General features: G+C 52.5%; 1 protein-coding gene across 3 annotated transcripts in view; it reads left to right on the top strand.

Moving 5' to 3' along the window:
- CHST8 (carbohydrate sulfotransferase 8) overlaps positions 1–13,031 on the top strand; it is a 120,453-nt gene that overhangs the window by 46,473 nt on the left and 60,949 nt on the right. For 2 of the 3 annotated variants that reach the window (XM_032486191.1, XM_032486192.1), the window contains one exon: positions 9,784–9,999. In XM_032486191.1, the coding sequence (XP_032342082.1) occupies positions 9,870–9,999 (130 nt within the window). In that variant the 5' untranslated portion in view covers positions 9,784–9,869. Of the gene's footprint in view, positions 1–9,780; positions 10,000–13,031 lie in introns of all 3 variants that reach the window. The other variant, XM_032486190.1, reaches the window with a different exon arrangement.

Here is a 13,031-nt window from a genome sequence, read left to right as displayed (position 1 = left end):
AAAGAGGAAGAAGGCATTGAGGGTCACTGGGATGGAAAAGACTTGAAGTATAGGGGGGTCAAGTAGAGGGAGACATGAAGCAGAGACTTATGGAGAAGGCAGGCTCCTACCTCATGCATAGCCACTCATTAGAACTTCCAGGTCACTCCCAGCCTTGGCTCCATCCTGATAGCCTGAAGGAGACCCAGTTTTCAGCAGAACAATCAGGACAGAGTCCATAGTCTTGACTGATTGTTCTAACAGATTCTCAGTCCTTAAGCCCTCAGATTTTAAGAAACCAGGCTGTACTGAGGAGAACTCTGGGGAAAATCATGCTGCACTGGTGAGGATCAAGAAGGCGGGGGCTGGGGGGAGGGTATAGCTCAGTGGTAGAGTGTGTGCTTAGTATGCAGGAGGTCCTGGGTTTGATCTCCAGTACCTCCATTAAAAATAAGTAAATAAATAAATAAACCTTAAGAATGTGGTGGTCAGCCTTAGAGCCAGCTTAGAGAGGACACCCAGGGCACACCTGCTGGGCTCCACATGACCTCAACTCAAAGGACCCAGCTGGCCCTAGTGTGCAAGTATCCCTTTCCTTCCTCCCTTCTCTTATTAACTCTCTCATCACTCACTACACATTGCACGAGTATGTACCTACTCAGTGCCAGGCACTAACTGGCAGTTGGAAACACAAAGACAAGTCCTCTGGGGCTCCCTTGTGTCAGCCACAGGGAAAGGGATTTCCTGGAAGGAAGCCAGACCTCCTTGCCATCCTCTCCTCCTCTGGAGGCTATGGATTGCTGTTTGCAACTTGGAGGCAGCTGCACCCTGCCAGGGGCCAGGGCATTCTGGGTTTACTCATATACTCCTTTTTGTCCATATTATACCCCAACTTTCAATTTTGAGAGGTAAATATGCAATTTTTTCCTCCCTGTAATTTTCCCTGCTGTGGCTGTGGATGTCAGAGCAGCTGGAAAATGTGAATAGCTCAGTGCTTTCTAAAAGTAAAAGGAGGCTGTGCAGCTTCATACATCGTCTGCTGCTCTTGGCAAGATCCAGCAGCTCTACTTGGGGGGGCAGGGGGAGGTTGTTCTCCAGGCTGTACTGTCAGGGGAACTTTTAACCCAAATAATTCATGTCCCCACCTACTATTAGCAATGAGATAATTGCCAAGAAGTAGGTGTGTGTATGCTCATGCAGATCACGCGTGTGTGTTGCAGGGATGTTAGCAGAGGTGAAACGAAGGTATCTGCTTACGCAGTCAAACTTTCTGCATGTTCCTCTGGAGACTTTCAAATCTTTGTGTCTCAGTAACTGAAGGTCAGGACAGTCTGATCTATGATTTTGTTTGGGAGAAACGACTCAAACAGATCTGGGATGGCTTCTTTACGGTGTAACCTTGACAATATTTAGTCTCTCTGGGTCTGTGTAAAACAGAGCAGTGGAATTGGAGATATGCTGCCTGGATCCCCTTCCAGGAAGGACTCGCTGACCACTCATGAGACAGGTGTTCAGCTGTCAGCAACTTCAGGATGTGCAGCAAACTGCCTCATCCCAGGTCACACCCTTCCCTGGGCACCCCACATCTAATTACTGAGTAAGGTGGAGACATGAAGGCACAGCCATTTCTGCAGAGTGCTCTGACAGCCGACACTCACTCCAGAGCACCCATCTAGGCTTTGTTGGACCTGTATCCCTGACCAACTTCACTTCTGCCCACTTCCTCTTCCTCCCTTTGCCCTTCACAGGTGTTGATCCTTGATAAGCATCTTGCACCCCGAACTCCATCTCAGCATCTATTTGTAAAGAACTCAGCCTGGGAAAAATAAGGATGAAGATTTTGACTTCAGGAGATTAGCTAAATGAGAAAGCTAAATGAGATGTTTCCTTAAATAATTATTTTTTAATTTGGGGGTAGGGTAATTAGGTTTATTTATTTATTTTTAGTGGAAGTACCAGAGATTGAACCCAGGACCTCGTACATGCTAAGCACGCGCTCTACCACTGAGCTATACCCTCCCCTTCTAAATGAGATGTTTATGTCATATCCAACGTAGTTCATGGAACATTAATGAGTGTGACAAATGTCTATTCCTTTTCCTTTCCTTCCACTAAACACTGTGACACTAAGTCCCATTCCCGGAATTGAGGAGTTGTTCATGTCCTGTGCTCTGTAATATCAATTTGAATAAAGCCCAAAGACAAAAATGTCCCTGAAAGTTTATCCCAGCTGCTAAGTTGAAGGGCCAGGCGGGGGACTCTGGAGCCAGCTTTGTCCCTGTGAAGTTCATTATCCGTGGATCATGTCAGTCCTCTTCAAGGTTCCTCACTGAAAGGAAATCGAGCATGCAAATACTCTTTTATCATAATCACCACATATCCACAGGGTAATTCATATAAGAGCTGGAAATATATTGAAATTCAATATTGTTTTAGTCCAAATCAATATTAATAATTGTTTGCATTTTTAAAGTGCAATTTACAATTGAAAAATGCACAAAGATCAACCAGTAGTTGCTAACACATCAAATTTTCCTGTTAAAGGCATAGTCCCCTAACTTTAAAATGTTTCTTATATGAGAGAGGGTGGCGCTGATCCATGAAAACTGTTATCTATTATTTACAGTGCACAACATTAGAATTTGCTTCCATTATGTATGAGCTGAAAGGCCAGTGGCTTTTATTTTTAAGTTCTTGATTTTTTAAATTAAACTTTTTATTTTGAAATAACATTAACATGCAGTTATAAGAAGTAGTACAGAGAAATACTGTATACCCTTTATCCTGTTTCCCCCAATAGTAACATCTTGTAAAACTACAGTCCAATATCACAATGAAAATGTTCACATTGATACAGGCAAGATAGAGGACATTTCCATCACCACAAGGATGCCTCATATTGCCCTTCTGAATTCTTTAAAAATTAAAGATTTTTAAATGGCAAAGATGACCGTGGATACAGTGGGTTCCAAATCATTAGCCCTGTTTCGATTTCTGTCTTGAAATGATTTCCATCATAAATGAGGCACTGGGCTCAGTGTTGGGGTTCAAACATAGATCAGTGGTCACCTCGGTAGAGACTGGCCCCAGGAGAGACTGGCCTCAACTAGGCAGGTCTCAGGGGAGCATGGCTTTGCAGATCAGAAAGAACATGAGAACACATTTTCCAGTTTGACGCTTGCAGGAAGGCTCTTTGCCCCCTCAAACAAGGACAGAGTTACCTCAAAAGGACCAAAACAGCTTGGCAGCTTTGGTCCATCAGAGCACAGCAGGGATCCAAATCCGTGGCAAAGGACAGTCAGCAGATGTGGGTGAGGGACGCCCTTTCCAGAGGGCCACTTGCTCTGCTCAAAAGTGGCCTCATGCAAATGAAATTCACAAGGTGCCTTTGTGTTCTCCAAGACTCCTATTTGTCTCACATCAGAGCTGCAAGGAACTTGGAAACTCGCCTATAGTGGCTATTTTGGATGTAGACTCATTCCAAAATTAGGAAAATCAAGTCCTGAAGGTCAACAGCTAATTGGAGAGGCAACCAAGCTGGGAACCTGGGCTCCCCACTCTGAGGCTAGTGTCCATCGCATGACATCTGGCCACTTTTTTCGGGCTACCTGGGTCTATAAGCCCAGTTCCTCCATGTCCTAATCATGTTTCACACATGAACTTGACCGTTCTTGTCCTCCTTAGCTCCTGGGCCCACATCCAGTCACCTGTGGAATGAGTGAAACTATCAGAGTGATTTCTGCTCAAGTTTGCCTTCATTTTTTTTATTGTGGTAAAATATACATAATATAAAATTTACCATTTTAACCAAATCCAGAGGCATTAAGAACGTTCACATTGTTGTGCAGCCATTACCACCATGCATCACTGGAACTTTTTTCATCTTCCCCAACTAAAATTGATAACCAATAATCCCCATTCCTCCCTCCCCTGCTGCACCTGGTAACCACTATTCTGCTTTCTGTGTCTGAATTTGACTACATGGGATCGTACAACATTTGTCCTATTGTGACTGGCTTGTTTCACATAGCATGATGTCCTCAAGGTTCATCCATGATATACCATGTTTTGTTTGGGAGTTTCCTAGCATCATACTATATTTTAAACGTTTGGGAATCACCCATTTTACAGCATCTAAATTACTTGTATTTGTGTGTGTGTGTATTTGTGTGTGTGTGTGTGTGTGTGTCTTTGTGTGTGTCTTTGTGTGTGTGTGTGTGTGTGTGTGTGTGTGTGTGTGTTCTCTGTGTTAATATACCTGTATATATAGAGTCATCATTTACCTCTTCAAGTATATTAGCCTTCAAGCCCCATGATTTGAAATCTGTCCTACCAACATGAGGATACAGAAGTGGCATCCTGGTGGTAAGGGGGCCTTGGGTGTTTAGGATCTGTCAAGTCCCATCGGACTCCCTGGTGGAGCTCAGTTCCTTGCCTCTTCTTCTATCATAGGGTTGGACTCCTCGTCGGGCCTAATTCCAACCCAGACCTGATCAAAACAAACCCACAGCTCCCTGAAACATAAATGACCTTTTTAAAATTCCAGGTTTATGGAGTGCCTCTCTCCAGATGGCCCAGTCTCCTCTCTCTATTAACTCCTACCCGTTCAATGTGCAGCGAAGTTTATCGATCACCTGTGCCAGGCACTGTAGGTAAGTGCTGGGAATTCAAAGATGAGCAGAGGCCCCAAGAGTGTGAGACAGACATGTGAATGCTCTCCACACAGTGGGGGAAGGGCTGTAACTGAGGTACACATGCCCCCAGGATTGGAGATACTGAGTCCCTATTCCAGTTTCTGCCAGAGTTAGGGTGAAAAGGGACTGTTTCTCTACCTGCAGAATTACTACCCCATACCTTACCCCATTGTCATAAAATGCCCTGAAAATGTTAAGAAGTTCAAATCAGAAATAGCATGGTGTGGTTTACCCCTGATAGCAAGTGGGGGGCCTTGTGTCCTGTGACACCTTGGCCAGGCTCTCGGGACCCCCTTGCTGCATCTCTGTATTTGCAAGCTTCCCCTTATCCTCTTTGGATGAGCAGTGGTGGGAAGCTGGGCTGTGGTGTTCTAGTGGGGCTGTGGGGACAAGGCTTTGGGGCTGTTTGAGCCTGATTTATGCCTCAGCCTTTGCCTGATGGTCCCTTCTCTCCCCCTGCAGAGAACAAGGTGTTTTGGAGGGAATCCCTCCCTTGTAACAGGAGAGTGGATGTCAAGTGAATTGCATCCCCCAGGAGTAGGGTGCAGTCATGCCCTCCTGGATGTGCCAGCAGTCATGCCCTCCTGGATGTGCCAAGGCTGGTCCCTGGCCATTTCAGGACCCAGGTCAGCGCTCCCCTGAGTCAGTGTTGGGGCAGGAATCTGCAGCCCCACCTCAGCCTCAGCACTTGCAGCCATTCCTCATCTTCATCATCCTCACAGAGCATTGTAACTTTATGTGTACGCATAAAAACTGGAGGGACTTGTCTTAGAGTTTGCTGCTGCCACCACCGCTGCCGTTAGAGCAAGTTTAATTAGCTGCAGGATTTTAATGAGCTGAAATCAAGAAGAACCCCATCTCAGAAGTGAGCAGGAGCCGCACACACGGAAGAATTCGTCTGACAAAACAGATGGAGGTGGTATTCTCAGGGGACTGGGTTGTGTGCTTTGTTTCAACAAAGAGCAAATGAGTTACTGGGGCCAGGAGGCTGAGGCAGGCAGCCGGGGAGGTCAGCCTCAGTGCTGGCCTCAGTGGGGGCAGAGCTGGAGGTACGGCCCCCGCTGCTGCCACGGCAGACTGCTCGGTGCCGGATTCAAGGTGACGGCAGTGCCTGGCTCCATTCTCCTCAAGTTGCCATAGCAGCCTCTCTCCCGATGAGCAGCTTCTCCTGGAGCCCTCAGCTGGGAGGGACGTCATTGTTCGTTCCTGCCGGTTTGAGGAGGAGACTGGCTGGACAGAGAACTTTCCCAGGCCTGGGGTCTGCACACCAAGTGGGTTCACCCACAGGCATGTGGCTGGATGCCTCCTGCTGCCTCCAGTGGGGCAGTGGGTGGGTCCCCACAGCCAGAGGGGTCCTCTGAGTGACTGGGGGAAGTGTCCAGGCCTTGGAGCAGCTGCAGCCAAGTGTGCCCTTGGAACCATCCGTCCGTCTGCCTGCCGGCCCTTCACCATTGGAGGTGCGTGTGTTTTGGCTGAATTCCCAAGTCCTTGCTTGTGCCCTGAAGTGAATTTTCTGAAGAGGCAAATTTTTAAATCAGATAAATAAGGAAATAGGAGAAATCCTTGGTCCTGCCCTGTGTCCCAGGAGGTGTTTACAAGATTAATTGGATTTCTCTTTCTTACTGTAAAAATTGGTGACGCCATTTGGACCTCAGGGAGAGAAGCCTCTGGGAGGACCAGGGATTGTGAGGAGGGCAGGACCTCGTGAAAACTCCATGGGCTGTTTATTTTTCTTGCCTTACCCCTCCCTCCTCCACCCCCAGCTATTTGAATTTTTTTATTCGTCTGTTGGTCTTGGAAGGGAAGCAGGGAAGCAGGGGAGGGTTTTCCACTTGTGATTGGAGCTGAGTGTGATGCAGTGAGTGGTGAGGATGCACCAGTCCCAGGTCGGGGCAGAGGCCTGTGAATGTGTGCATGGGGCCCCGGGCAGCCCAGCCCCAGCCTGGGACAGGGCGTACTGCCCTCTTCTAGGCAGCAGTTCAACTCCCAGGAGAGGGAGACAGTACCTCCCCGTTGCCTTGAAAATAATGTGTGATTTTGAAGACAGGGACCCTCACAGGAACAAAGGGAATCAGACGTGCACCCTGTCTGGAGTGTCTGGTGGTCTGTTGATGACCTCCCATCTACCTCCCCTTTAAAGGATGGAGGTTCCTACACATTCTGTGAGATTGGCCCCCTCCTGGGGCATTGAAGACCCTGCCAGACTACAAACCAGGGTCGGGGGCATGCTAACCTTTGATTCCTGTTTGCACGGAGCAGAGAGAGAGCAGGTCAGATGGTCTCCAGTGAGAGTGGACCCTGGGAGGAGGGTCCCAGCAGGGGAAGACTGGGGTCTGAGGCTGAGGGTCTGGAGCTGGGCAGGGAAAGACATGCACGCCTCTAACACCAGCTTCCCTGGGCGTGGAGAGGGTGCGCACGTCCTCCTGGGGGCCAGCAAAGGGGAGAGTCTCTGAAATGAGACACCTGAACCGTTGTTGCTCCTGCCATGGTGAAGGTGAGGTCCTGGGGCTGTTCTCTTCCCTGCAGCAGATTTGGGGGTGGGGATGCGGTCCTCATGCTGACTCCCAGGCACGTGGGCTGCCGGAGCCTGGCTCCACTTGGTGAGCTTGGTTTGGGCAGGTTCAGAAACAAGTGAGGGCAGGCTGTGGCTGCAGGACATGGGGAAGTCTCTCCTGGCCTGAACGGCGACGGTGTAACAGATCGGAGAGAAGAGGGAACTGGCCAGCTCTTCTGTGGTCACTTCTGCAGCGCCAGATGCTGTATAAACAATTCGGTGGTAAAACCACGTGCGTCTGAGTCCCCTTTTTCCATCAGTAGTCTTTGGGTCGACATCGGGTGGCATTTTATTCGCTATTTTACCTGGCAGCTGTGTATGCTGGCCATCAACTTGCTGTCCTTTCTTTCCTCCTTCCCTCTCCCTGTCCTTATGAAGTGTCCTGACCCCAGAGCTCACCCTGGATCAGATCAACCTCCTGACGTCGTGTCTGACACAGGAGGCTGTGTCTGCAGAAAGTGTGCCAACACCACGGCTAGCATGAGCTGGGTTTCCTTACTGGCTGGAGCCTTGCTTCTGGGCTGACCCCTTGGGCCCTGCATGTGGAGCCTGTGATCACTGAGGGAAGGGGCTGGGAAAACACAGGGTGTCAGCTGTGGGCGGTGTGGAGAGTGTCCTCGTTCTTCCCCGGGGCCTGGGGCCCGCACTCCTTCATCTGTGTCTTTGCAGGATGAGGAGCCAGGGCCCAGGGAAAACCCCACCTGGGGCAGCCACGGTTGGGGAGGCCACGGTCCCTCACGAGGGGCTTCAGGGTCTGAGCCTTCAGGGACACGTGGCTGCCCATTTTCACCCCCTACAAGCCTACGGCAGCTGTGTCCCTGGTGATGGCAGGAAGCAACCGTTTTTCTCTGCGGCGGGGTCTGCTGCAGTGAGGTCGGGGCCAGCTGGAACCCTGAAACCGACTCCAGAGGCAAAACTGAGCCCGGCTCAGCGCTGCATGCATCCCAAACACAAAAGCTAGGAGGTCGTGGGAAACTCCTGCTCGGCATCGCCCAGAGAGCCTGCCCGGCATTCAGGCGTGTTCCCGTGCGTGGAGGCCTGGGGCAGGTTAATTAAAGTTAACTGAGTGAAAAAATAATTACAGAGACGGCAGAGGGAAGAAACCCAAACCTGCAATTTAACACTCCTCAGCCTCAGAGCTTTGCGGAGACCAGGCTAGACCTTGGGAATCTTTGTCTGCACAGGGGAGGGAGGGGCCTCTCTTATTACCACTTCCTGCCTCATGCCCCGTGAGGCTGGATGCAGAGAGACAAAATCGGGGGCTTCCGCCCCCATCACCAAGGTGCCAGATCGGGGATGGGTTCCCTGACCAAAGTACTTCGCCAAGGAGACCCCGGGCAGGGAGCCAACCTTGTGCTGAGCAGCACGTCTGGTCTGGGGCCTGCCCAGCCACCCAGCTGTGGTCTCCAAGGCTGCTGGGAGCTGCCCACCAGGCCTCAGCCTCCCTTGGGCACTGCCCCGTGCCAGGAAGGGGGAAGATCCCAAAGGCTCTTTTGGGTGGAAAAGGGGCAACATCCCTGGGCCTGGAGGGTAGGACCGGGTGAGGGTAAGGGGACAGAGTGACCCCCCCCCCCATGGGAGGTCCTGGAATTCCTGCCCATCTAGCCCAGCTTGCTGGATGGATTCGTCTTCCACACCTGCCTGACTGTCCCCATATCCCACCCCACTGCAGGAACTTACATCCTTCCTTTGGGCACATGGCCTTGGGGTGCTCCGTCCTGACCCACAGCTTGGCCCAGTTGAGGTCACTGGCTGGTCTTTGGGGTATTTGGAATTTCTTCCCCCTCAGGAGGAACCAGGGTGGGGGCAAGTCATGCGGGGATGCTGTGGGTCTGCAGTGGCCAGAGCAGCAGGTATCTGTCCTCGGGGACACGGCCTCTGAGCCTGAAGTCTGTCCGACCCAAGTCTGGCCACCCCGTCTCAGCTCCAGGCCCAGGGGTCTTGAGAGCGAGGACAACCGTGATCCGGCCGGAGCTGCAGCTCCTACTGGTGGGACTATCCATGGGACCTTGATCCCACTAGCCCATCCCTCGATCTGTCAGGGAGGGAGAGCCCTGGCTGGTGTGGGTGGGGAGTCAGTCCTTGACATCCTCTGGGCCTGGGAGGCTCCTTCTCAAAGCCTCCTGTTCTGTGGAGACCCTTGTCCCCAGCATTTGGTAGAGAGGAACCAGGGCAGAGAGATCTAAGAGCTTTTATGTCCACCAGGCCAGTGGTGAGGGACAAGGACCCAGATTCCTGCCTGGACAGTGCAGGGGGGTGACTGCTATCCCTGGCTGTGGGGGTCATGGGTCCACCCTGGGCTCCCCGGGGCAGGAGTTGGAGAGTCTCCCTCCATGGTTTTCCTGGGGGTGCAGATTCAGGAACCCTGGCAGGAAGCCAGTGTCCCAGCTGCAGGTGGTGGCCAGCCTTCCCTTTCACCTGCTTGGGCTTGAAAAGATGAAAGGGACACACCTGAGTAAGAAGGGGGTTGGTTACAGGGATGATACTCGGTCACGTGCAGTGACTGGGGCCCTATGCCTCAGTGACGGACCGTCTTTCTCCCCTGCTGCCCAGTAGCCCGTGGCCTGATGGACGCCTGGTGTGGATGATGAAGGAAGAGCGCGCCTCCCACACCCGAGAGGTGACCCCAGAGCGAGCCCCGGATGACCCCGAGAGCAGGAGCGATGCGGCTGGCCTGCATGTTCTCATCCATCCTGCTGTTCGGAGCCGCAGGCCTCCTCCTCTTCATCAGCCTGCAGGACCCCACGGAGCTCGCCCCCCAGCAGGTGCCAGGTGAGCCCGTGCACTCGGCCCCGCCGCCCACTTGCCGCAGCTTTCCCGCCCAACGTGCAGGCCTCCATGCTGCCCTGGTGCCAAGGCTGTGCTGAGACCCCCCAGCAGGCAGAGGAGGGATCCTGGCCTCCTGCTGGTGGTCATCAGCCTTAATATGGGGACACTGTGTCTGTTGTCAGACCACCAGCCTCAGGGTTCTGGCCTCTGGTCTCTGCCCTCTGGCCTCTGGCCAGTGCACTCCTCTTGGGAATGATAGCCAGACTGTCCATCTCCCAGCCAGTTGTTGTGGTTGGTGAAACTCAGATTTAAGGAGGATTCTGCCACCTCTTGGGGCCTCTTCCACGTAGTCTGGGATATCAGAGGACGAATGACTTCTCCCTGAGCCCAGGCCTCCCAAGTAGGACTCAGTTTCTCTGCCCAACCCTGAGGACCCCTTGAATTTTGTCCCTTCAGCCTGGACCAGGGTGGGGGTCACAGCACCTCTTGGCTTGTGAAACTGAGGCGGCTCCTTCTGCCCCCTCAGCCATTGCCCCCCACCCACTGGAGGGAAGCACCCTCCCTGACTCGCAGAGGTGAGACGGCAGAGAGGTGAGAGCAGGAAGGATGGTTCTGGAGCCTTGAGACAGAAGGGGTGTGGAGAGGGGACCTTGGGCAAGGCCCCTCTGGCTGGGACACAGCCCCCACCTCAGAGAGCATGGAAGGGCTGGAGGGCAGCAGGTGCCGAGCCAAAGCCAAGAGGTCACTCTGCTTTGGGGTGAGAGGAAAGCGTCGGTTGCCAGGCACGGGGACCAGCGATTCCCAGCAGTGGTCCTGGAGGCCTTGTGAAGGCAGCCCTGTGCTCCAGGACATGGACAGCAGGAAAGAGACATGGAGACTGGGGGGTTAGGCAGAGGGACTTGTGTACCATCCCTGCCTGCAGCCCATAGCCCAGGAGTGTGGGGCATGATGCAGGAGCACCTGGCCCTTGGGGAGGGCACTCAGGCCCTCAGGCCTGCAGCCTCCTCCCCAGCCCCACCCTCAGCTGTGGTTCACACTCTCAGGGCAGCCAGCACCCCACCTGAGCTCAGACTGAGGGTCTGTAAGCACCACGTAGAAAGGCAGAAAGAGCACAAAGGATCCAGAGCTGGGACCCTGGGCCTGGCAGCTGTGATCAGAGGCCCTGGTGGGACAGGCTGGTGAGTTGGTTCTTTCATCACAGAGAGTCAGCAAGAGGCAGCCCAGGCGCTGGGCCCCCAGGAGATGGCGGGTGAGTCACAGGTGCTGACTCATGCCTGGGCTGGACCCTGACTGGCGGGGGTGAGGGGGTGGGGGTGGTCAAAATGGATCTGGCTGCTCCCTGGCTTCTAAAGAAGCAAGGACCCATGACCCTGCTGGCTGCTCTGTGGAGACTTTGCAGCCTCATGGGAGCCTCAGGGTGTCTGGCGACCCTGTGTCAACAGACCCGAGGCCCCACACGTAGCACCGTCAGGAGGCACTAAGAGTTGGTCTCTGCAGTTGGGTGTTACTGTGTGCAGAAGTGAGCTCCCCCAAAAGGCCCTCAGACACAGCTTGGGGTCCATGGCTCTGTATCCTTGGAGCACGTCCTGGCGTGTGCATGGTTGGGGCGCACGTGTGCAGAGGGTCCTCATGTCTGGTATCTGCATTCTGTGGGATGGGCCTGGGAGAGAAGGCATGAGTGTGTCTGTGGTGTCCACGCAGGACGGGCCATGTGCTTATCTGGGGTATCCTCCAGGGACAGGTGTTATATTCCTGGGTGGAGCTGGAGTCTGGTGGCCACGACACATGTCCTGCAGTGCCAGTAGCAGCTGGCAAAGCAGAGCGTTTGCCCCTCATGTCTTCTGCAGGTGTGGATTCCTGTCCCTCCCCCCAGCCAGCATTGCCCTGCACAGCTGCCCCAGTGCACGTGCGTGTAGGCCTCCTTGATTATCGCTGGGGCGGGGGCCTATGGACGGCTAGGATTTCTGGGGTGGAGTGGTGAATGGGGAAGGAGCATGGAGCCTCAGGCTGGCAGGGCATGTAGGTGAGCGTCCCCTGCAGCTGGGAATGTTGTGGACCTGGCAGACGCAGGCAAGGAGGATGCTTAGGTCTTGAGCTGCCTTCTTCTGGCTGTAAATGGAGCTGGACCACCCTCGTCCCGTGCCATGTGGTGGGCAACCTGGCCATTCTACGTAAATCACATCAAACACAGTCATAAAACTTTAAGTAATGCTTACGTTACTTTCCCTGAGCAAAGTGTTCCTGACACAGGCTGTTTGTGTTGATTTGTTACTATTCATTTATTCTTTCCCTGTACTTCTCACAGCAGCCTAATTGTGATTCGGTACCAAGAAAGCAATATCAAAGTAATTTTCCACAACATTAGTTACAATTTTCTTCTGATCTTTCAAGTGAAACAATCCCATCCTGTTGGCTTCTCTGAACATATAAACCTTGATTACATTTATCTGTTGGAAACAGTGCTTACAAAGTGTATGTATCCAGTTGCATGGGTGGGTGGTACTGTGGGCCCCCGGACAAGCCCGGATTTCTCCCCATGGGACATTCAGACTCCGGAGGCTGCCCTGCCATCTAGATCTGGCAAGGCCAATGGGCAGGTACTTTTTTACAGAGGAAATTCCACACAGGCGTCTCTGGCTTTCCTAGCTGCAGAAACTTCCCTGGGAATGGAGAGCCTGAGATCTGCTGTTGGGGGCCCTGATGAAGCAGGGAGGGAGAGGGGGAGCAGGTGAAGCTCTAGAAACAAGCTTGAGAAGGCAGGCCATGCCTTTAGTTGTTTGTGGTCCCTCGGGGTTCAGATTTCTCCCCTGCAGCTCCCAGGTGTTAACAGCATCTGAACTTCTCAGAGGCCAGCCAGTCTCACCTGCTTTGTGCATCAAACGTAACCCTACAGGGTTGCCCACTTTTGTAAACCAAGCCATATTTTCAAAAATGTTTGCTTATATTTTAAATCAAACCTTTCAAAACATAAAATTGCTTACCTTCCTTCTAAGATTAGATTTTCTTGGGTATCAGAGAATTCACCTATCCAACTA

The sequence above is a fragment of the Camelus ferus genome, chromosome 9, assembly GCF_009834535.1.
Source record: "Camelus ferus isolate YT-003-E chromosome 9, BCGSAC_Cfer_1.0, whole genome shotgun sequence".
Taxonomy (NCBI): Eukaryota; Metazoa; Chordata; class Mammalia; order Artiodactyla; family Camelidae; genus Camelus; species Camelus ferus.
The sequence above is the reverse complement of the archived record's forward strand: the minus strand, read 5'-3'. Positions and strand labels throughout refer to the sequence as shown.